This window comes from Taudactylus pleione, unplaced genomic scaffold (genome assembly GCF_031769625.1).
Source record: "Taudactylus pleione unplaced genomic scaffold, aTauple2 ptg000015l, whole genome shotgun sequence".
In the NCBI taxonomy this organism is placed as follows: domain Eukaryota; kingdom Metazoa; phylum Chordata; class Amphibia; order Anura; family Myobatrachidae; genus Taudactylus; species Taudactylus pleione.
In genome coordinates this window covers 15,870,671-15,895,177 of record NW_028284417.1, presented here as the reverse complement: position 1 = coordinate 15,895,177, position 24,507 = coordinate 15,870,671, and the positions used below count along the sequence as shown (strand labels likewise).

Below are 24,507 nucleotides of genomic sequence, written 5' to 3'. Positions count from 1 at the left end.
GCCTTGAAGGCAATCACATTATCCCTGGCTGGGATCATCTACATTGGAGGTGCAGAGTGGGGAAGGTTGAAGTAGGGGTTTTAGAGGGCTTGCTAAAGGGGAATTACTTATTTTGTGGGAGCTAGGTAGGATCCACAGAAAGTCCAGTCAGCAGCACTTGGAGTGTTCTAGTCCCTTAGTCACCATCCCAAAATCTCCACAGGAAACTGCTTCCATGACCCCTAAACCGCCTATGATAAGTGACAATGCGCAGTTGACAGAATTGCCCAAAATTAACTTAAACCTAGGAAAAGCAGTGCCCAATAGCTGGAAAAGTCACTGGCGGGGTTAAGAAATGCTACTAAAAGGTCTGAGGATCACTCCAATGGTTATAGCTTCATATTGGTGAAAAACAGTACATACTACTGACTGGGATGGGCATAACTGATCCAGAGCTGGCCAAAAGGCAGTTAGTGGTCTCTCAACAGTATTATCATGCTAAATTGTTAGTTAGCTTATGACACCCCAGTAGCAGGGCACTTAGGGTGCGTGCAATATTCGTGCCCAGCTGTTGCAATTTTTTTTGTAAAGGAATCAACCAGGATATTAGACATTACCTAGCCTTGGGGGTCCACCTGGTTGTGTTTCCCCTCATATAATACCCGTCATCAATTATTGTACATCATTGGTTCACTGAGTAAACCCAGCAGTACTTGGTTGAAGCTTATACTCGCTGCGTTGGACTACGCTACTAGGTATTTGGAAGCTGTGGCACCATAGATGTTGAACATGTCCCCTTTGCACCATTCCAAACCATCCCCGGTCCAACCGACTGTATACTTGATCCACTGACACCCTTAAGTGATTGTTGTGGACTTACGTTAACTGCAGCTGTTTGTGTATTGTGAATTGCAGCAAGTTAGTTCTGTCCCATTAAGTTGTTTTACAGACGTAGGGCACAAGGGCCCTTTGACCTGCTGCAGGATTGTCACGTCACTTGGAGTTTGTTGATTCAATTCAGGACCCTGTAACTACAGTAGCTGTATTTGCTTGAGTTTAAATGAAGCTGGATGGCCTGACTATACTATTCTTCATGCAGACCACTGGTAGTAACAATAACTGATGCAACAGAATGATGAGGAACAGATACTGAGACTAGATGCAGGATATCAAGTCAGCCTATGGTAGCCGGAAGCATGACTGGAGTAGGAACTGGGTGCTGTAGCACACTGCAGGATCATTAAAACTTGGAGCCTCATTCAGAGATGTACTCAAACTTGATGGTTTGCATTAGGGATGTGCAGGCTCGGATAGGTTCGAGTTTGCACGTTGAGTTCGGATTTTTCCCTCCAAAAAACGGAACTCAGAAAGAGGCAAAACGTCATCTTGCATGGTCGAACATCATCATTCCTGGACAAAAGTTGATGTTCGTCCATGCAAGATGACGTTTTAATAAACTGCAAAAGGAGAAAAAAGTGGGCGCTACCAATATAAATCACCAATTAGGCCAAAATCTATACCACTCCTGCTGCCCCCACACAGTGGATCTGGAAGTCCACCTATTCACAATGGGAACACAATAAGAAAGAAAATGGGAGCGCTGGCAGTGGCTGCTGATTTTAAAAATCATTATTTATTTTAATTGCACAAAATATAATCTCAAACACTTTTGTTTAAAATATCAAGATAAATGAAGAATACAGATGGAGATACACTTTGCTTCTCCACCTACATGGTTGGATGATAATGTACCTATATTAGGAACTACCTATTTACTAACACTGCAATACTAACACTCTAATCTGTGCTGAATGAGCTGTGCTGCTTCTTCTTTATACATTTAACCCTCTATCAATTGGGTATAAGTGGACATAAATATTGACAACTATTAAATCCATGCTGGAAAATTGTGACCAATGATTTTTCGATTGATGCTCCAATATATATATGTCTATATAAGAGATCTCTATACTAGTCTCTGGAGTGATTTATATATTGATATGTACTAATATTGTAGGGTGGAACCGGTTTCACATTTTAACAGTAAGGCACTATTAGCCTAATTGATTGAATCCATCTGTATTCTTCATTTATCTTGATATTTTAAACAAAAGTGTTTGAGATTGTATTTTGTGCAATTAAAATAAATAATGATTTTTTAAATCAGCAGCCACTGCCAGCGCTCCCATTTTCTTTCTTATTGTGTTCCCAAGATGACGTTTTGCCTCTTTCTGAGTTCCGTTTTTTTTTTTAAGGAAAAATCCGAACTCAACGTGCAAACTTGAACCTATCCGAGCCTGCACATCCCTAGTTTGCATACATCTCCAATGGCGTGAGGACATACAGTATGTGCTAGGCATGTGCAGGTCTCCATTTGTGAGTTCGCTCACAATGTCTCCAAGGCACTGCCTGATTGACAGGCTGTTACCATATGCGGGCGAGGAGGGAGTGGTGCTGGCCTGCATTCCCAGGAACAGGGCTTTCAACCCTTTTCTCTGGGAATGCCGAGACCAGGGTTTGCGTCGGAAGATGCCTCCAGCCAGCATTGCAGATCCGAGTGCCACATCCGAAGACGCAGCATCCGGATCATCATCGTAACCATGCTTACATCTTAGGTCCAGAATTCAGGTATGCAAAACAGAACCAGGAGCCAAGGTACTGCTCTTCAGGGAGAAACATTTTACTGGTAATGAGCTGTAAGCAATTCCTGGTTTAAATAGCGCGCCTTTAGCACTAATAGGCTAGATGAATTATGAACGGAGTTGCTGGAGAATTGTTTGTCGGAGCGGATCATGTTATACTGTCCAAGATGGCGGCGTTCATGATGCAGAACAGCGGGAGCCACCAGAAGTGGGATATGAGCCACATTTATAGATGAGTGACGACAGATCTCAGGGATTTCGCAGGCAGCCGGCGTGGATGGCAGTAAGGTGACACCGCTGGATCCAGTAACGGGGACCTGTACCCTGATGAATATGACACAAGGAACCTGAAGATTCTGGTCTGGCGTATGTCAAAGCTATGAGAAATACTGCAGCGATTGATGCAGTTGGCTTGTAACAACACTGAAGAAGAGGGTATTGCGATCGCCAGGTCCTTGTTTGATAGCTGGCTATTGGCCTTGGCGGGTCTTTATATAATAATTGAACATTGGGGTAAGGTTAATTATGTGTTAGCCCTGGATAGTTCCAGCAGATTAAGTACCTATCATATGAAGTATGAACAGACTGCAGGCCTAAGTAACTAAAGAGGTAAGTGTGGAAGCCATCAGCTCCCCACCTATGGATGACCCAGAGTCTGACCCCATCTCAGACATTCTGGTCACCACTAAAAAGAGATTAGGAGTTGGACTTTGAGACCAGTTGTCCATGAGTCAAAAACAGCAGATGCGAAGGGTATTCAAGGCCAAAAGGTTCTACTTTACCACCATACCTGGCACACCACATTGGTTGCTCATCATTTTGACACCAGAGGGGCACGGCCAATTAAGCTGCTCCCGTGAGCCCAGAGTTGTCAGCAGTGATCAAACACAAGGTTAATGATATGCTGGAATAATTTGTAATTGTGCATTTGTAACAGCCCATAGACAGCCGTGGTTGTGTTTCTACCAAAAAAGGATTGTAGCATGTGCTTCTGCAAGATTTTAAAAAGTTGAACAATGCCACGGTGACCTATGTTTACCCTATTCCTAGCATAGATGATCTCCAGGTTTGGCTGGGGGTGGGCTACTTTATGTTTACTATGACCTTATTAATGGGTATTGGCAGATACTTCTTGCCAAGGAAACACAGGAGTGCTCCGCATTCCATTGTGCAGTTGATGATCTAATACGCGAGTGCCAAAGAGTTTGGATGATATAGCTATCTTCAGCATGACATGAGAGGTCCGCCTTTCACACATAACTGAGGATTTACACAGAATTGCAGATGCTGAATTGACCATCTGATAAATGTGAGATGGATATGTCTAAACTGTTGTATTTGGGACATTGTGTCAGTAAAAGCAGGATTTGTCCAGGTAAAATTGAAACAATCATTCAGTGGCCTTGACCCATCAATCAAAAGCAGGTGAGGAAGTTCCTGGGAATGACCCAATATTACCAAAATGTCATGTCACAGTAAACCACTCCATGTCACCTAACTCTTGACCGATTTAGCATCCAAAAAATACAGTTGACATCAACTGGACAATTGACTGTGAGCAGGCATTGAACAGACTGAATGTGATACTTTCCAGAAGCCCAGTGTTATCTGGGCCAGAATTCTGGAGACTTCATCGTGCAGACTGATGTATCAGGTCTTCGACTGGGCACTGTGCTGAGCCAGTTGGGGGAGGATGTTCAAGAGTGCTCTATGGCAAATTTATCCTGCAAGCTACTGGCCTGGGAGATGGCATATACCACATTGGAAAAGGAATGTTTGGCCATATTGTGGGATGTCCAAAGATTGTAGTGCTATTTGTATGGCTGGGAGTTTTTTTTGTCTGACCATAACACCTTCAACTGTCTACAGATGACTGCGGGAGGATAATGGGAAGTTTCTGAGATGGAAATTGGCCTTGCAAACATATAATTTTGTTATTTCTTATCGCAAGGGCAAAGACTTCTATAACACACTCTTGACTGTCTCATGAAACTTGCCCGATACTAGGACAAAAGTTTCTTCCCCGTATTTGAACAGGGGGAGGTGTGTAAAGTAACCAAAGCTGCCCTTTTCTATACTTCAGTTTATTTTGTAACAATACAATGAAGTGCCAGAAGTAATAGGATAGATGCCTAGTATCGTGTAGGACCCTCTCTAGCCCGGCGAAGTGCAGCAACTTGACATGGCATCAATTCCACAAATGGACGGAAGACCTCTGGAGAGATGTTGACCCATGCCATCTGGATAACTTCACACTGCTCCCTGATATTTGTAGGTCCAGGATCATGGGTGTGAATAGATCTTTCCACTACATCAAATAAATCTTGATTGGGTCTATGTCGGGCGAACGAGGTGGCCACACCATTCGTCTGAACTCTCCAGATGGCTCCTCTAACCAAGTTTTAGGGCCGATGACACGGTGCATTATTCTCATGAAATATTCCATCGTTGTGGGGGTACATGAAGTCCCATAAAGGACTGCAAATGGTCATCAAGCAATGCAACGTAGCAGTTACTGGTCAATGACTTTTTCAGACGGACCTAACCCATGCCACGTGAACACACCCCACACCATTATGGAACCACCGTCAGCCTGCACAGTGCATGTTGACAAATGGGGTCTGTGCCACACCCAAACTCTATCATCAGCCTGAACCAACTGGAACCATGACTCAACGGACCACGTCACATATTGCCAGCCCTCCAGGGTCCTATTAGCGATGTTACGAGCCAAGGTGAGGTGCTGTGTCCAATGTTCTAGTGCTTTTGAGCACTCTTGTAGGTCTAAAGAATGCTGCACTGACCTGAGTGATTAAGTACCCACATTAAGGGGCAGAGTTGATCAATGCTTGGAGAGAGATAAAATGGACAGTGGCAAAGTACCAACCGATCAGCTCCTAACTGTCTTATTTCAAACACTGCCTGTAAAGTGACAGGAGCTGATTGGTTGGCACTTTATCTCTGTCTACTTTATCTCTCTCCAAGCTTTGCTTAAATCTGCCCCTAAGTCAGAGAGTAGTAAAATAGGAGTCAAAATCGAAAGTTTTGCATACAGACTCCACAACCCTTGTTGAAAGTAGGATCGATGTTAGTCAGTCATGAAGTCGCTAACCACCAAACACTGGAGATGTAAGCCTCTACTCCTGGGTGAGAAATGGGTCCGTAAGTTAGGTGGATGGCTCGAAAGCCTGGGAGAAAGGGAACAAAATGCAGGTATGTGTTGCTGAGAATGTCAAAGCAAGTCCCGTTTGATGAGATTGTAACTGTATTCGAACATAGCAGCACATTGGTTCTACCGCCATCATTGGCCAGTAAGCCTTACCTGTGTTGCATTCTTTTTTTTAACACAATGTAAGAAGGGCATATACTAAAGCATCTCTAAGCTACGCTGAAGCATTTTGTTACTATGGGGGAGCTGTACTAAGCCTTTGAGAGGGATAAAGTGGAAAGATAAAGTACCAACTAATCAGCTCCTAACTGCCATGTTACAGGCTGTGTTTGAAAAATTTCAGTTAGGAGCTGATTGGATGGTACTTTATCTCTCGCCACTTTATCTCTCTCCAAGGCTCAGTACATCTGCCCCTATGTACTTTATGATCATCCTTGTACAACTTCATTGTACTTTACAGAATGGTAATATCCTTTAAAGGCAACAGCGACATTCTAAATGACCTTTTGGTAATTTGCTTATGTTATTTTTTTAGGCTATCAACTTTAAATGCATTAAATAGTTTTTGAGAATGTGTCTAAAATTCTTAAATTAACACCACTGTGTATTAGTCTACTATTTTGAGTTAATGTCTTCTGACAATTAACAGACTTTAACCATCACAGATTTCTCTTTTGTAATGTTGGCAAATGAATATAAACAATAAAGTCACCTTTAGAATTAAATGTAAACAATGCATCATGTATATTATAAGGCAGTTGTACTGCACTTTTTAATTTAAACACTACAGCTTGAGTTGAACAGTTCTTCTGCAGCATTTTATGTTGTTATTTATCATCTGAATCTGTAAATCTGTCGCCAGACGTCTCTTTTGGATTTCATTGTAATAAGAAAGCTGGGACTGTAGGGTTGAGGATTAAGTGACTGGAATTTATATGTATAGTTCTAACACACAGCCTCATCTATCACCAAATATCTACTTGTCTTTGAATATAAACGTCTGAAACTTGAAAAACGCTCCTTACAGACCACTCTGGTTTTATGAATAGTTAGTTTTATAGAAAACATCCATTCAGAACTAAATTTGTACTGTAACACGTCTCCCAACACTCAACTGATAGAACTACTGGTGTCCTGGGCCCCCATGACTTTTGTAATATACAGTTGTATATTGGTTCACTGGTCAGTTTTCATGTTGGAAGGCAAGTCCCACACATGGCCGTAGCTGATTACTGCAGTCCCCTGTGAGGGTAGACCGGTAGTACAATTTCATATTAAGCTGGGTACACACCAGATTTATATTGGACGATTTGTTGTTTTGAGGCAAATCTGAAAGACAAATCGTCCTGTGTGTACGCACTATTGTGCGCTCTCACACGTCAATCGTCATATGCTTGCAGTGCAGGCCAGTCTGAAGATCCCGTAGCGGACACCATGCTATTGGATGCGGTGGGGGAACGATATATCAGGCGGTCGTACACTAGATTGTGCAGTGTGATATACAGTATTGTGCTGTCGTATCTGCCGTCGCTGGGTACATACATCGTCTAGTGTGTTCCTGCCATTAGTTTTGTGTTAAGTCAAGAAATTCCTGTGACAACAGCATTAGATGGCAACTATATTATATTTTTGGACTGTTTGCCCATTGCATGCAATGTTTGTATTAAGTGCATGATAATATTTGTTTCCTTTTTTAGCATACTTTATTTTTGCAAGTCTGTTTTTATAAAGGTTTTGCATAAAACATTACACAAATAAAACTGGTAGTGTTGCAACACAATGAATTGATATAAAATGTACAGTTATCAGGTGACACATATCCTCAAAGAGGTCTAGAGAAAGAATCCAAGACAATTTCTCTGTCAAACATCAATCATAATGTACTTTTGTTAGGAACGAGAAACTCTACACAGACACAGTCAAAATATTCATTCTAAGCAAGAAAAATAGCTAAAAAAAAAAATTCACCTGGTACAGAGAGAGAGAAAAAAGTCATGTGCAGTTTAGCTAAGTGGACATTGAGGGCAAAGCATCTTAATAGCATGCTTCAAGTTCTACTGTCGACACAGTTAAAATCTTTTAAGTAGCATTTTAACATTGACGATATCGTGCTGGCATGCTGCTGCCAGAATCTGTATGATTTATCGTCGGACAGCATAACGGTGGTCAGAAGAGAGACAGTGGCATCCCGATGGTGAACATCCTGACAGGGGCTGGTAAGTAGCCTAACCCTCCCCCTCTCCCGCCCCCCCCCCCCCCCTAACACTCCCTCCGGGGGTGCCTAAACCTAACCTCCCTTCCCGCACCCTAAACCTAACCCTCCCCGGGTGTTGCCTAACCCTAACCTCCCCCCCGGTGGTGCCTAACCCCCCCCTACCCGCATCCTAACCCTCTCCGGTTGGTGCCTAACCCACCCAGACAGGTCAATAACCAAATATCCAGCCTAAACCTAACCTGCACACTTATCTTCTGGATGCAGACATTGGTATTTTGATCCCTTCGAGATGCCGGCGTCGGTATTCTGAGGGGCTTCGGGATTCCGGTGTCGGTATCCTGACGTCAGGCATCCTGTCCGCCGGCATCTTGACTGGATCCCCTGCTGCTGACAGTGACATTGTCGACCTATTCTATTTATTCCACATGATGGATCCACATGGAACAAGCGGAGGGTAAAGTAGAGGGCGGAGGGCAGAAAGAATAGAAGTGGGGGAGTAGTAAGGATAGGAGCAGTAGACATTTGGCTCATAGGAAAGAACTATAATTCCCCACTATGTGACCAGAAATTTATCAAATCAATCGGTGGATTCAAAAAGCTTCATAATATGTGACCATGTCTCTATATCTAATATTTCAATATAAGCTCCTAATTCATTGTAACATGTTTAAGCATCTTTCTCAGTAATTTGACTTTGTCTGTCAAAAGTGCATTGGAGGCATGATTCAGCATGAATCGCAACTGCAAGAGCTTATGCAGATCGATCGATGGTCCCTACAATGCGCGTGCGTGAGTTAGCATTACGATTGTTTTGCGATCACTCAAGCGGAATAAAAGCCATCGCAGAGTGAGTGACAGGCTGTGAGCGTTTGGGGGTGGTGATGGAGGAGTGGTCGAAAAAACGCAGGTGTGTATGTCCGTTTGAACGCCGTTTCCTGGGCGTGCATAAAGTAGCAACTGTGACAGCATACGCAGCTTGGGTACCCACTGCATTCAACAAGACTTGCAGTTTCTGCTGCAGGTCAGATCTGCTGTAATTCTGCATGAAGGACCGATGTTACAGGTGTACACGCAGGACTGCGAGGTATTACGGATGTGAGATAGTGGGCACCTCTATGCTGGCTGTGCGACGGCTTTGCGATTGCATTCCTTAGCGTATTTTTGCAGCAGACCTACTTGCGATTATGGAGCTGTGATTGCAATAGTTATCCCTGCTGAATCAGGCCCTAATATCGGGCAGGGTTTTGGGTTGGAAGAATTGGACCCAGGGATCAAAATTGCAGCACAGCATGGATATCAGACAGTGGCCCAAATGAGAAGTTAATGAATGACAGGAGTTTATTAAAAAATCTGTTTTTCTACAATCCCATAAAGAGACTAATTTCATTGACTCTCTCGTTTTAGATGTTGCTAAGAGGGAATCTCCCCCATATAATTTATTCAGCCAAGATGCTTGTGAATCTTGAGAGAGTAAAGCTAGGTACACACTGTGCAAGGGTGTGGTATATTTTGTCGACATTCATCGTTCTTTCCAATATCAACATGACAAGAATGTCTACAACGTTCCTCGTAGTCTAGTGGTGACTTATCTGGTACGTCGGGTTCGGCGGCTCCAGCCCTGTCTTCCGGATACGGCGGTCAGGTGATGATGACTTCCGGCAGATCCAGTGGTGTTTCCGGTGGTCAGTATATCCCTAACCCTCCTCTTAGTGCCTAACCCTAACCTCCCCTCCCGTAACCTAACCCTAATCCTCCGCTGTCATACATGCAGAATGTCAACATTTCACATGTCAACATTGTGAACATGTCGACATTCTGCATATGCCGATCTGTTCAAAGTTGAAATTTCAACATTATGACTACAGTGCTTTGCAAAAGTATTCACCTCCTACCCTTTGCATTTTTCATGTTTCTCCTTCATCCACTAGGGGACACTGGAGTTCAAGACAGTGGGGTATAGACGGTGGTAGAGTAGAGCCTGGCTCCTCCCCCTCTATGCCCCATCAGCCCCAGTTTTTAGAATGTGCCCGAGAGAGCCGGTCGCACATCAGGCTGTCTCCAGCCTTTTTCATATTTTTTAATTTTTATAACAGTTACAGCTGAGGACAGGCAGGCTGCTTGCTGTGGCAGTCTGCCTGCTACGTGGGAGCCGCCGGGAAGGGCACCACACGGCTACTGCAGCCTGTGTCCGGTGACCCTGAGGAGGGGGCACACACAAAGGAGTCATCGGACCCCGAGAAGACCCGCCACTGCTGACACCGGCATGTGTCCGGGTTCCTCTCCGCCCCCTCAGCCCAGCTTCCCGGCCGCAACAGCTGTAAGTATGACCACTGCTCCTGATTAGCAGGAGCAGTGGAAGTATAGCTGGGCTCAGTGACACTGTCACTGTTAGGAGGGCCCGACTTTCCCCTGCCCCGCACCACCCTCTCCCCGACTTCGGATACAAGGGGGTCACCAGCGAGGGCGCAAATTACAGCCCCGGTCGTCGCTGGGGCTGCTGGAGGCGCGTCATGCAATCTAGCGGCGCCTATTTTAGTCGGGTTTCCTCCTCACTGCCGCGCTGTGGGCACCACGCGGCTGTCGGCGCTGCTGCATAGGAGAGCTCGTTAGCAGCGCCGATCGCGCTTGCCCTCCTCACACATGGCGGGCTGCTGTGGCTACTAAGTCCCGCTGTCTTAATCAGCGCACGGACCCGGCGTCGAGACCCGCCCTAAACAAACACTTATGGCGCGTCCTGCAACAGCGGCGCCATTTGTAAGGGTTCTCCCCCTTATTGCTCCGCAGCAGTAATAGCCGGCAAGCACATCGCTGAGTCATTTCACTGGAGCAGTGGACATCAGCTGAGGCTCTCCTCTCCTGCTTAGCAGGAGAGGTGTTCTTTTAAGAGTATGCAGCGCGGACCAGCGCCGGCAAGGGAGCGCGCTTCCCTCTTAAGGAGAGGGGACAGCTTACAATATAAACAACTCCCCCTTTTATTAAGAGGGTCCGTTGTGTAGCACAGCACTGACTCACTCCTGCTCGGGGAAGAAAAGGGTCCCGCCGCCGGCTGAGTCCGGGTCTCCTGCCCCTCCCCCCACAAGGGGGAGATGTGTATTGAAGCTCCGTTAACTGTAGGTCAGGTAAGTGACAGACGGCTGACTGCGCTATCACTTACGAAAAGCGCTGTAGCTCTCACTGTAGGTACAGCGCCAGTCGCACTGAGGCAGCCTGTATATATTTAACAGGGCAGCACAGACTGTATAATGGTTAGCATTGCCGCCTCACAGCACTGAGGTCATGGGTTTGTGTGGAGTTTGTATATTCTCCCTGTGCTTGTGTGTGTTTTATAACAGAGTAGCTGTTAGTCTGCTGAGGCGGTGCTTTAATGTATAAGCTCCGGCGCTAGCTACTTCGGGGCTCTTGTGTTTAAGCCGCTTCGGCGCCCTCCACAGCAGTATAGCTCATTGCCCTAACACCTGCTGCTCTGATGGATATGTCTAGCCTTTTGCTGCCCCTCCCTCAAACTTGCGCTTAGCAGGTGCACTATGACTCCGCTTTATGCGGTTCTGTTGAGGGGACAGCTTATGTTAGCCGGGACTCCTCCAGGCTAGCATGGACATTTTGCGCACACAGCGCGGTATAACTTTACCCTAGCGCAGTGTAAGAGTCATCTCTGTCACTTCTGCAGATCGCTCCCCGTGTCCCAGCGCCTACAATGTACGTGTTGTGTGTGTGTGTGTGTGTGTATGTAGATGTATATGTAATCCCATATAGGGATGTATGTATAGATATATATGTGTGTGTGTGTGTATGTATATGTATAGATATAGATATATATATATATAGATATAGATAGATATATATATAGTGTATACCTTTTTTTCTACTCTGCTAATCGGGTGGTCTATGGACAAGCCTTATTCCAGAGAGGTTAATTAGCACACTGTGCAAGGTTGACAATGTTCCAGTGCACGCTTTGGCAGCACATATACAAAAATATTGAAACGATATCTGTGGGTGAGGAGAACTCTCCATTGGGTTGGGTCTCAACCCAGCGTTGGCTGAGGGGGCAGGCCTTGGGTCAGGTCCTCCCGAATCATCCATTCTCAGGAACAAGAATCCCATATTGGGCTTACCATCCCTGTGGCCCAGCATTAGAGGCCGGGACGGCCACTTCTTTAGCTGTGTTAATAACAACAGCAGGCCTTTATCCCCTGTTTAGATTGGGGGATTGCGCTGTGGTTTTTCCCAAGGGACAGGTCTCCCTTTTAATATGTTGGGGAGGCTCTGTTAGAATACAGCTCACTTTTTGGGGACAGTAATCCCTTAAGTTTGTGGATTGTTACTCTTCTGCACACATATATAGCTCAACTGATTAAGGCGAGCACTCCAGTAACAGAAGGGTCCCAGGTTCGATACCAGTCTGGGACAGCACACTGATAAAATATCCTGCCCATTACACCGTAGCAGGCTGATGGCTACACGCAACACTTGAGCAGTCTCCCTGCGTTGAGGTAAGCCACATGTATTTATACTAAGCCCTGCTATAGAACATATACGTGTATTGCTCATGTTCTAATTTTAAATATTATCGCACCTACTAATCTATGTACTACTATGTAGGTATGCATATGTGGAGATATATATATCGCTTCTTATCCTTATAAGGCAGAGGTAGGATCTGTTATCAGTTTTATGTCTGGTACTTAGCTTATTTAAAAGAAGGATTCTGCAATTGAAGTCTGGACTCTCCTCATCCAGTAGTTGGTACAATAACTCCGCTTTACACCATCTCTCCCTAAGGATTTGTATGTGGGTGTGTGTACGTACCTATATTTCCACGGATGGGAAGCCGCCTGCGATTACCAAAGCTGTCAGCTTATCTGTGTGTATGTGTGTGTATATATATATATATATATATATATATATATATTAAATGGTGGCTCTGTAGACTAGAGTCATGTTCTGCAGCTTACATAGTGATAGACATTGCTTATATTATGAACCCTATACATGACTGGGGCCTTCTTGTATATAAAGATATGTACTTCCATCCTTCTGGGGTTATAGTTCCTTCTTGTTAGTCCCTATCTATGGCGCCCCCCTTTAGGGTGATCTATGATTATTTTAACTTTGCACTTGGTAGCAAACTTATAAGACACTGAGAATGCAGGATATAGCAGGACATATATATAAATATAGCATGCTGATCTCCCGATGCCGGAGTCTGACAAGTTAACTTGCTATGTTGGCACTACTCTTTCTTTCAAAGAGATGGCCTTCTTATGCAACTATGTTTATCTATATGTACGGGTGTATATATACTGATATATTCCCATTACTTGTATGCATAATTTCTAATAATTGGCAAAACCTGGTTTTTAACCCTATTGGTTATCACTACAGATATGTCCCTTCCTTTCTTGGGATAACTAATGCACTCTGTCTATGTACAGGTACCCTTCTCAGTATAGATTCCGGTACTCCATATTATTGTCTTGTCACATATCTCAATAACATGAGTCTCTAAAGGGCCCCTAGGTACATTCTATCTGTACATAGAGAATCCAGGTTCTATTCTGTAATCAGGGATTCATTTGTTAAATTACATGAAGGCCTAGGGCCCCCGCCGATATAGGCAGGGTCAGGCCTGGATTTTATTAGATTGATGGGCGTAATACACACTTCTCCATTATAAGTGTTAATGTACTGATACTTAAACTAGTAGACCGTTTTGTGGTATAGGTATAATGTCTATATGGATACACATCCCTAATATAACAAGCTCAGGTATAGAGTCCTGTTGAACGACCTTCCTGCCTCCACTAACATTTTGCTAGTTTATACAGTGTTTTCTACTGCAACATCTCCAGACTGAAGTCCGTGCTGTAGAGCATTGGGTCTTAGCCCACTGAAGCTATTCCCTATACCTGACGGGGCAGGTTGCTGTGAGATGAAAGAGGTCAGTGACATTCTACATAGCGTCCAGAGGGCTTTTGGCCGCTCACAGGTAAGCGGGCTTACCCCACTAATGCTCAACCTGTCATTGCATAGCCGCTTTCTCCCTTATGCACCCTAGCTGCGGTCCTAGCAGCCATCTGCTTTTTTAATCAGTTGGCTCTACACTTTAGAGCTTCCCTGGTGCATAGTTTCAACATTGAGATTAGTGACACTCTTCTACTAGATCTGTTGGGATTATGGACTGAAGCGCTTTGAGGGTCTAGTGCACATCTTTACATTAAAGTGTGACAGTCAATATGTCCTACGCAGGGGGCCTGGTGGATTTCCTGTTCAGTCTCTGTGGATGTTTTCATCACATTGACGGGTACCTGACTGGTACCTTCAGGGTTGTCCTAGTGCTCTAGCCTTGTGGTATGGAATGCTTCCCTATATTGGTAGCTTCCTGCGTGGCTGTTGCATCCGTGCTCTTTAACTACTAGGGTATCCTGGTTGTTCACCCTATGTTCAGGCCAGCGGTTGGTACTGCCTACGCACTTCCATCATGTTGGAAGTTGTCTGTTGTTTTGAAGTTTGTGGCTGTGATTTGCTTTTCGACTGCAGGTGTTCAGTCGCTGTTTTCTACTCTGTTTTCAGAATGGGTTGTTCTGCTGTCTGACCCTCTGACAGGTATTGTAATCTCAATCCTCTCAAGCTGCCTCGGCCTCATTCCCAGTGTGATCTCCACTCGTTGGAGTCTTCTATGGTCTCTCCCTTCCGCTGGTTTACAACTTTGTAGTAGTTGGACTTCCAGAATGGTTTATGGTGACTGTTCGGCCTTGTCTTTTACCTCTCTGCATACTCTGTTAGGAGTCTGTGGACAGGATCAGCTCTGTTTCTGTAGATTGGTATCGTTCTACTTGTATCTTTATGACTATGTCCAACAGTGCTGGTATTCTGCTATCTGCGACTGTTGCAGCTTTCTGTTTCTGAATCTGGTACGGTTTTCTCGAGTTTTGTTCTCGGGTTACTGCCCTTCTCATATGGATTCGGGTTGGAGTTCTCTGCTCCCAACAGTCCGGCTTGGTCTGTTTTCAGCTGAGCTTACAGCGTTAGGATGCTTCTCACCTGAGGGTGTTTTCTCGCTAGCCGCTTATTCCATTCTATTTATGCTGTAAGTTGTGGTATTTCTGTGTCTGTTCCGCAGGGAGTTCTGATTGTCTCCTGGCACACGACATTTGATCCTCAGCTCTTGCCTTTCCGTTGAACCTCTGGTTCTTGGCGGTCCCTGTTCGGTTGGCCAAAGGGTTGGCATGTTCTCAGCGCTTCCCACCCAGGAGGTTGGCTTTGGGACGTCCCCACTGTCTTGAACTCCAGTGTCCCCTAGGGGATGAAGGAGAAAACAGGATTTTGGTACTTACCGATAAATCCCTTTCTCCGATTCCACAGGGGACACTGGACGCCCGCCCAGCGCTGCATACCTGCCAGTTGTTTCGTTCCTTCTATGGTTGTGTGACTGCATGATTCCCTGCAGTGGTTTCCTCTGTTCTCCTTCAGTCGGTCTTGTTCCGTTCTGTGGTCTTCTCCTTCTCCTCGTTTTCCTGTTGTCCTCCGTCTCTTCTCGGGCTCAGTTCTTAAACTGGGGCTGATGGGGCATAGAGGGGGAGGAGCCAGTCACACTTCTAAATTATTTAAGGTGCCAGGCTCTACTCTACCACCGTCTATACCCCACTGTCTTGAACTCCAGTGTCCCCTGTGGAATCGGAGAAAGGGATTTATCGGTAAGTACCAAAATCCTGTTTTTGTTGCCCCACAACCTGGAATTAAAGTGGATTGTTTGAAGGTGTGCATCATTTCATTCACAGAACATGCCTACAACTGTGAAGTTGTGTTTTTTTTTTTTTTATATTGTGAATCAAACAACATTTAGGACAACACAACAGAAAACTTCAGCGTGCATAACTATTCCCCCCTAAAGTCAGTACTTTGTCGAACCACCTTTTGCGGCAATTACAGCTGCAAGTCGCTTTGGATAAGTCTCTATGAGCTTGCCACATCTTGCCCCTGGGATTTTTGCCCATTTCTCAAGGCAAAATTGCTCCAGCTCCTTCATGTTGGATGGTTTCCGCTTGTGAACAGCAATCTTCAAGTCTGACCACATATTCTCAATTGGATTGAGATCTGGGCTTTGACTAGGCCATTCCAACACATTTAAATGTTTCTCCTTAAACCATTCGAGTGTTGCTTTAGCTGTATGCTTCGGGTCATTGTCCTGCTGAAATGTGAACCTCCGTCCCAGTATCAAATCGCAGGCAGACTGAACCAGGTTTTGCTCAAGAATATCCCTGACTATTTTGTCAGTACCGGGCTCCATAATTTCTGATGACGGCCCTGGCTCCGGGGGATCATCTAAGATTTGGATATTTGTTTGTAATCCAACCCAGAATTGTACTTCTCAATAACTTTGTCCCTGACTTGTTTGGAGAGCTCCTTGGTCTTCATGGTGTGATGCCTCTTGCTTAGTGGTGTTACAGCCTCTGGGGCCTTTCAGAAAAGGTGTGTTTATACTGACAGATGCATTCGGTATGAAAGACCGGCTGACGCATGGCCGGCAGGTCGATTCCCGGCAGCGTCGGCCGACAGATGCAGAGATCCCGGCAGCAGCAGCCCGACAGCGCTGGAAATCCTGATCGTCCCTAGATAAGTACAAACTAACCTAACCTAACCACCCTAACCCTCCTTAGGGGTGCCTAACCCTAACCTTCCCCCCTGGGCCTAACCCTAATCCCCCCTTCCCCGCTGCCTAAACCTAAGTCCCCCGGGGGGGGTGCCTAACCCTAACCTCCCCCTGGGGGTGCCTAACCCTAACCCTCCCCCTAGCCTATCCCTAACCCTCCCGGGGGGGTGCCTAACCCCAAGCCCCCCCCCCTGGGTGCCCTAAACCTAAACCCCCCCCACGCGGGGCTGTCCGCTCGAGGCGTCCAGCAGCCCTTCGATCGGGATGCCGGGTGCCGGTCTCCCGGCATCGAAAAATGACAGGCGTCTAGATTTGGACGCCTGTCATTTTACCCTCGCCGGGATAAAGCAATCAGGAAGCCGGCTGCCGGGCTTATGTCAGCCGGCTTCCCGATTGAATGCCCTGACAGATCATGTGACACACAGGTGGACTTCATTTCACTAATTATGTGACTTCTGAAGGTAATTGGTTGCACCAGAACTTTTGAGGGGCTTCATAGCAAAGGGGGTGATTACATATGCCAATTTTCTGAATTTTATTTATAAAGATTCTTTTTATATATATTTTTCTCATTTCACTTCACCAAATTAGACTATTTTGTGCAGATCCATCACATAAAATTCTAATTAAAAAAAATAAATAAATTACAGGTTGTAATGTAACAAAAAAGGTAAAAAGCCAAGGGGGTGAATACTTTTTCAAGGCGCTGTATATCTCCCCTGTGCAATAATCTGTCTGCAAGGCCAATTTTCAGCTGCTCAGTCTGAGTAAAGGTGGGCACACACCTGACAGATAAATCTGCAGATGATGGTCGTTCATACACACTGAAAGGCCATCATTTTCTTGGGACCTGGTTGGAGAGTTGGGGGCGTGTCCCTCCCCACGGCTGCCGCTGTGTGTGTATGGGAGGTCTGCAGTCCGCCCGTACACACTTGCCGATGGACAGATATGCCTGCAGACTTTTCTGTCCATCGTCTGTGCTGCACAGCCAATGCGATATGTCTGTGAACGATGGAGTTCAGACATTTCGTGTGTACACACTGGCCGACGGGCAGCAGATATATTGGCTAATCTAGTGATCGGCCAATATATCTGTCAGTGTGTACCCAGCTTTATTTACAGTGTGTATACAGCACTCAGGGCCGATAATTGTTTAAAAACCTGACTGATCTGCTTATCTGATCTGGCCTGCTGCACAACATTTGTCGATAACGATGAGATTATCGTGCAGAAAATGTAGCGTGTACATATTTGGTCAGACTTTTGTGCCTGATCGTTCATTTAAAAATGGCACTTTGAAGATCTTTAGGACATATTATCGGAAAGACAACCCTTCTTGATATGCCAAGTCCTATTCAACTTTGCTAGCGCCAAGCGTCTTTTTTGCCTGAAAAGCATCTTAGTCGCAATGTAATACGACAAAACTGCTTAACGAGACTGCACTGATTTTTTTATATGCAACACTTGTACATCTGTTTACAAGTGATTCTGAATCTGAATTACAAAGTGATACGATGCGGCAGTGGCGGCTTTTTTTCACTCTAAGTTCCATTGTGCTCTTCTGCGACTTTGTACATATTTAAAAAAATTCCTGCGTCTATGGTACAGATTGAATGGTGTTTCGCTGCGTCTGCGATGCAGATAAGACACAGATTACTACTCTGCACCGCTCGATGCGGCTAACTTGCGCCAGGCATCTTGTGCCGCATGACTTGTTGAGGATAGGTGTATGAGGACACATCCATAGGGAGATGCAATAGAGCAGCAGGAGAAAATGCACAAAAGAAATGTAATTCCGGATTTAAATTGATGTAATCAGTCTGATCTAGACATCATCCAGAAAGATAGAATCCGTGAAAATCATCATTTCCGGAATCCCAATCCCTCCATCATCCCTACTCTTTTGCAATTTAGAATATTTTTTACTTTTTATTGTACTTTTGTTTTGAAAGGATTAAATGATATCCAGTCTTGTACAACGATAAAATATGAAAAATGTTAGTAAATTATGTAAACTGCATCTTAGACAATGAAATTCTTTCAAAAACTGTCAGGCACCCAGGCACTGCGGTGTGCCTATGAGAGCGCACATGCATACCTCAGATGGGTAATCTATATATATATATATATATATATATATATATATATATATATATAGATGTGCAGCTAAATGTCTCTTTTATAAGGAGCTTCTTTCTGTATGATTTTAGTTCGTTATTATAGAATAATAAAAGGAAAGCAGACTGGAAAAACAAAACTAAAGCCACTCCATTTTGCAAGTTAAACAATAATCAGCATATATAAATGTGCTCTTAAACATTCTTGCACTGTTCAAAAACCTTTACAGAATTCATTGTTTTTTACTATAAGGTGGATTTATATTTATTTCACATAAACACACCCTCCTGAAATGTTAATAGCATTTCCTTTTATTTTTCAGGAAGTTCCTCAGAGTCCTGCCTTTGCCTAGTAAGAACTGGAGCTCTCTGGTTGAAGAATGGTGCTGCCACCCTGATCCCTTTGCCAATCGAAGTTGCCTTCCCAAGGTTAACGACTGCTTTCTTGGAGACACGTTCCTTTTGGTGAATAAAGCAAATATTTCAGACCCCCCTGGAGAGACTAATGAGATGTCAGATGTTCCTCATCCAGTTGATGCTAATGTCTCAGTAAGTTATTAGAGTTAATGACATCAACTAATTGGTACATTTATATTGCCCAGTATAACTTTATTATCTCAAATGAGGTTTATTCCTTGGGATAATCTTTCTCAGTGCTTCCATGAGCTGTTATCAAATACCATTTGAAATAAGTTTGTAGGTGAATTGATGTTAATTTATTCCTCCTGTCAGTATAGCATTTCAGTAGATCCTGTCTTACTGTCGGAGTAAGAGAGCCCTGCCGCGTGCCTTCTGTAGCACTCACAGGAAAGGGAGTAAGGTATTGAGGCTACTTTCTTTGGCACTTTCTCTAGAGGTTGTGTCATGGGTTTGGCAATTATACATCATACAGACTGTGGGCTAAGGGCCTGATTCAGATTTGGGAATAGATTAAGATATAGCAAGTAATTGTACACCTGGACAAACCATGTTGCAATGCAAGGTGTGCAAATACATTATATTTTTTTGCATGCAGGGTAAATACTGGCTGCTTTTTCCTGTAGCCCACAAATGTTGGACAGCTTTATAGATTTCAGTTTGGACACACCCCTCTCACATCTAAATCTCTCTGCAAATTTTACATCTGCCCCACCTGCAGTGTAGCATGGTTTTACCCAGGGCCGGCTCTAGGGGTGTTTGACCTGAGCGGTCGCACAGGGGCGCCACCCATAGAGGGCACACCCCTCCCACACACATTACTGTCCCGCTGTTCCACCCGTGGGCCGAAGTGGCCCGCAGGTGGTTAAATTGGGAGGTTAGGGACCCCGGAGACTCCGAATCGATGCTGCGCACGACCAGGGCCGGCCCGAGCCTAATTTTTTTTGGTAAGCGGATATAAATTTTGGAGCCCCTTGTGAAATAATCCCGATTTTTCGGTGACAGAAAAAGGCTATTTAATTGCACAGCCTTTCCCCATGCAGCGGGGATTTTTGACAGTAATTAGTCACAGGGGAAACCCTATGTCTAATTGATTAACCCCCATAGGCTACGCAAAAACATAATTATGCTTTTATGCTTTGCAAAAAAAACACATAGACCCCACATGAATATGTATGAAGTCCTTATACAGCAGGACCACCCTTGGTGCTAAGCTACAATTATACCCAAAGATACATATTCAGGGATAGGGTGACAGCACTTGGTGACAGTGAGAGGATGACGACACTGGGTGACGACAGGGAGAGGGTGACAGCACTGGGTGACGACATGGAGAGGGTGACAGCACTGCGTGACAGCAATAGGTGACAGGGAGAGAGTGACAGTAGTTGGTAACAGGGAGGGTGATGATGAGAGGGTGACGACAGGGAGATGGTCACAGGGAAAGAGGTGATAACAGGGAGAGGGTGATAGCACTGGATGACAGGGAGAGGGTGACAGCAGTGGGTGAGGGTGACAGCAATGATTGACAAAAGGTAGAGGGTGACAGCAATTGGTATCAGGGAGAGGGTGACAGCAGTGAGTGACAGGCAGAGGGTGACTGCAGTAGGTGACAGGGAGAGGGTGATAGCGCTGGGTGACAGGGAGACTGTGACAGCAGTTGGTAACAGGGAGGGGGTGAAATCAGTAATGCCCTTTCTAACACATTATGCCACACACATGTAATGCCCTTTCTAATATATTATGTCACACATTTAATGCACTTTATAATATATTATGCCACACACATGTAATGCCCTTAATAATGTATTATGCCACACACATGTAATGCCCTTTATAGTGTATTATGCCACACACATGTAATGCCCTTTATAATGTATTATACCACACATGTAATGCCCTCCATATTGCATTATGCCACATACATGTAATGCCTCCCCCCAGTGTCGGAACTAGAGAATGGTGGGCTCAGGTGCAAGAATATGTTTTGCCCCGCCCCCCACCTGCCCGCCTTCCGTCCCATGTGTGTATCCTGATGAAGGGAATGTAATCCCGAAACTTGAAAATAAAACGTTTGTTCACGGAGGTAGAAGTCTCTGGAGTGCCACCTATTTGCCAAACTATAATAAATAATATATATATATATATATATATATATATATATATAATGTGTGTGTGTTTGTAATGAGTGTATATATATATATGTATGTAATGTGTGTGTGTATGTGTGTGTATATGTGTGTGTATGTATGTATGTGTATGTATATATATATATATATATATATATATATTATATATATTTTAACTGAAATATATGCCTGCCTTTAAATAAAGTAAAAATACGCTATGGCTTACCATACTGTCTTTCAGGCTGTAGTTCTTGTCTTCCGTCTTTTGTGCAAGTTCTTCTTGATGACAGTGCTGTGGATGCCTCAGGGTTAAGAGGAATGGTGTCTGCAGCCAGCCATCCTCAGCCCCACATCATCTTTCTCAAATTCAGCCTCTCATCACCATCCTCAGCCCAGAAGCCTCCCGTCACCTTCCTCAATCCCCAGCCCCCATCACCTTACTCCGTCACCAGGAACCATCACCTTTCTCTGCTTCCAGCCCCTGTCACCTCCTGCCCCATCACCTTTCTTTGCCCCAGCCTCCTTCATCTTCTTCTGCCCCTTTACCTTCCTCTGCTCCAGCCTCCTTAATCTTCTTCTGCTCCTTCACCTTCCTCTGCATCCAGCCTTATCACCTTCCTCTGCCCCAGCCTCCTTCATCTTCTTCTGCCCCTTCACCTTCCTCTGCAACAGCCCGTCACCTCCTACCCCCATCACCTCTGCCTCCAGCCTCTCTCATCATCATCTGCCCCCTTCACCTGCCTCTGCTTCCTGCCCCCATCACCTTCCTCTGCCCCAGCCTCCTTCATCTGCTTCTGCTCCTCCACCTTCCAGCCCCTGTCACCTCCTACCCCATCACCTCTGCCTCTAGCCTCCCTCATTATCCTCTGCCCCCTTCACCTGCCTCTGTGACCTGTCACCTTCTGCCCCCCAGTCCTCATCACTTTCTTCTGGCCCAGCCTCCATCTTCTTCTGTCCCCTTCACCTTCCTGTACGTCCAGACTCCAGAAGCCATCACCACTTCACACTACCGGGGCCCACCTGCTCCTATCGCCACTCCCTCCAGCGGCGTGTGATGTCATCACGCGCGGCACGACCAAAACAAACTTTATTGACCATAGGGGACCTGGGACGGCCCGCTGGCTGCCTCCGATGGGTATGTTCGACAAAGTTTGTTTTGAACGCGGCGAGCTCCGCTGGAGGGAGTAGCGATAGGAGCGGGCGGGCCTCGGTGTCCGGGCACGGAACCACTGCAGTCTTCCCCCGATAGCGGCGCAGCGGCATATAGTATAAGTCACTGTGACTTATTGTGATGCTGGCTGCGCCCTTACAGATTGGTGCCGTACGCAGCTGCGTACCTGGCATAACGGGCCGGCCGGCCCTGCGCGCGGCAGACTCTGAATCGATGCTGTGTGCGGCATCCATTCAGTGACTGGAGAGGACTGGGGGAAGCCCAGCTAGTGAGGCTCCCCCAGCCTGACGTTAATAACATCACGTAGGGGGCATGGCCTATGGTAATTAGGCCACATCCCATTTTCGGTCGCTCGTGGTGAAGGTAGATAGGGCGCTCTGGAGGGGGGCCGGCACAGGGTGCTCCGACCCCTGGAGCCAGCCCTGGTTTTACCAAGTTGCACAGTTACTTGCTTTATCTTACTCAATTTCTAAATCAGGCCCTAAATGCGTAATCTCAAAAGTACTTTGAAGGGTAATATTATGTAATGCTGGGTACACACTAAACAGATATATCTGCAGATCTTGTGATCTGTAGATATATCTGCAAATGATGGTTGTTCATACAGACTGAACAACCATCATCTGTGATCAGTGTGTAGGAGGGGGCGGGTCCCGCTTACCGGAGGCGTGTCTGGCCCCCTCCCTGCGGGTGCATGTGTACGGGAGGTCTGCAGACCACCCGTACACATTTGCCGATGGACAGATATGTTTGCAGACATATCTGTCCATCGGCTGTGCAGCACAGCCAATACGATATGTCTGTAAACGACATCGTTCACAGACATATCGTGGGTGCACACTGGCCGACGGGCAGCAGATATATTAGCCGGCCAATATATCTTTCAGTGTGTACCCAGCTTAAGGTATTCCTGAAACATGATATTTATAACTTGAAGACAAACAGTATATTTTGACTGATTATAAGATAAATTTATAAGTACTGGATATTTTGTTTCCAAAATTCTTCCTATTAAAGACTACATGCATTGAACTGATTTCCCACAATACGTCACAATTTTAGTGCAATGAACCATTTCTGATTTCAGCTTCACTATGTGATACCATCATATACCTTTCTTAAAAAGTTTTGTGTTTAGCATTAGTACTAACTGGACCGTATCGCACATTTCAAAATGAATTATTTTTAATGAGGCGATTCAAGTGTTTATCGCTCCACCGGGAGCTTTTCATTTGTTCAAGTGACCGTGAGCTATTCAGTTGTTTGTGTGACCAGCCCCGCGACAATCTCACGCCCTAATGTATGGGATTAGCAGCGTTAAGCAGCTTCTCACCTGCTAAGTGCCGAGTGCAGTTACGGCGCATGCGGCACTCGTGACCAGCCCCAAATCTCTACTTTTACATGGATTTCTGTAAGCGCCTCGAAAGGGTGCAAGTAGAAATCCACTGTAAGTGCAGTTTCGGGAGAGGTCATCCAAAACAATTGAATAGATCTCTGTCACTTTAGACTGGAGCTACAGGAGCAATAAACAATTGAATCGCCCCCTAAATATAAAAAAAAGGCCAACAAAATATAGATGAAATTGATATTGCCCCCTCCAAACGAATAGCCAGTTTCAGTGCTGTAGCCTAGGCTGCTTCCCGTTAAAGCACAGGGGCACAAGCATGGGGACCCCCTGAAAAAGCGTCATACAGCACAAGGCTACATCAGGCTGGGTTGGTCACTATACCACAAAAAGATCTATATTTTATGTTGCCCCTGTCATAATGTCAAACCAACCCCAGCCCAGTCAGCATTGCCATAGGTCAATCAGGATTGTAGAAGCCGCCAGGGCATACTAGCCTTGTACTGAAGCGAGGCTTCTCCTGGTACCTCTTTTTATGCTGGATGCCATGGTAATAGTTTAATGACCTATTATGGAACTAAAAGTCCCCAAAAGCCATTTTAGCCAGGGCCCACTGAAACCCATTATTCCATAATGCATTCAATAGAAAAGTACACTTTTATGTTTCCTC

At 45.3% G+C, this 24,507-nt stretch overlaps 1 protein-coding gene across 2 annotated transcripts in view; it reads left to right on the top strand.

Annotated features, from left to right (window-relative positions):
- Window positions 1-24,507, top strand: part of UBE3D (ubiquitin protein ligase E3D) — a 274,128-nt gene that overhangs the window by 94,449 nt on the left and 155,172 nt on the right. For both annotated transcript variants that reach the window (XM_088471808.1, XM_088471802.1), the window contains exon 4: window positions 19,099-19,324. In XM_088471808.1, coding sequence (XP_088327934.1) covers window positions 19,099-19,324 — 226 coding nt within the window. The remainder of the gene's footprint in view (window positions 1-19,098; window positions 19,325-24,507) is intronic.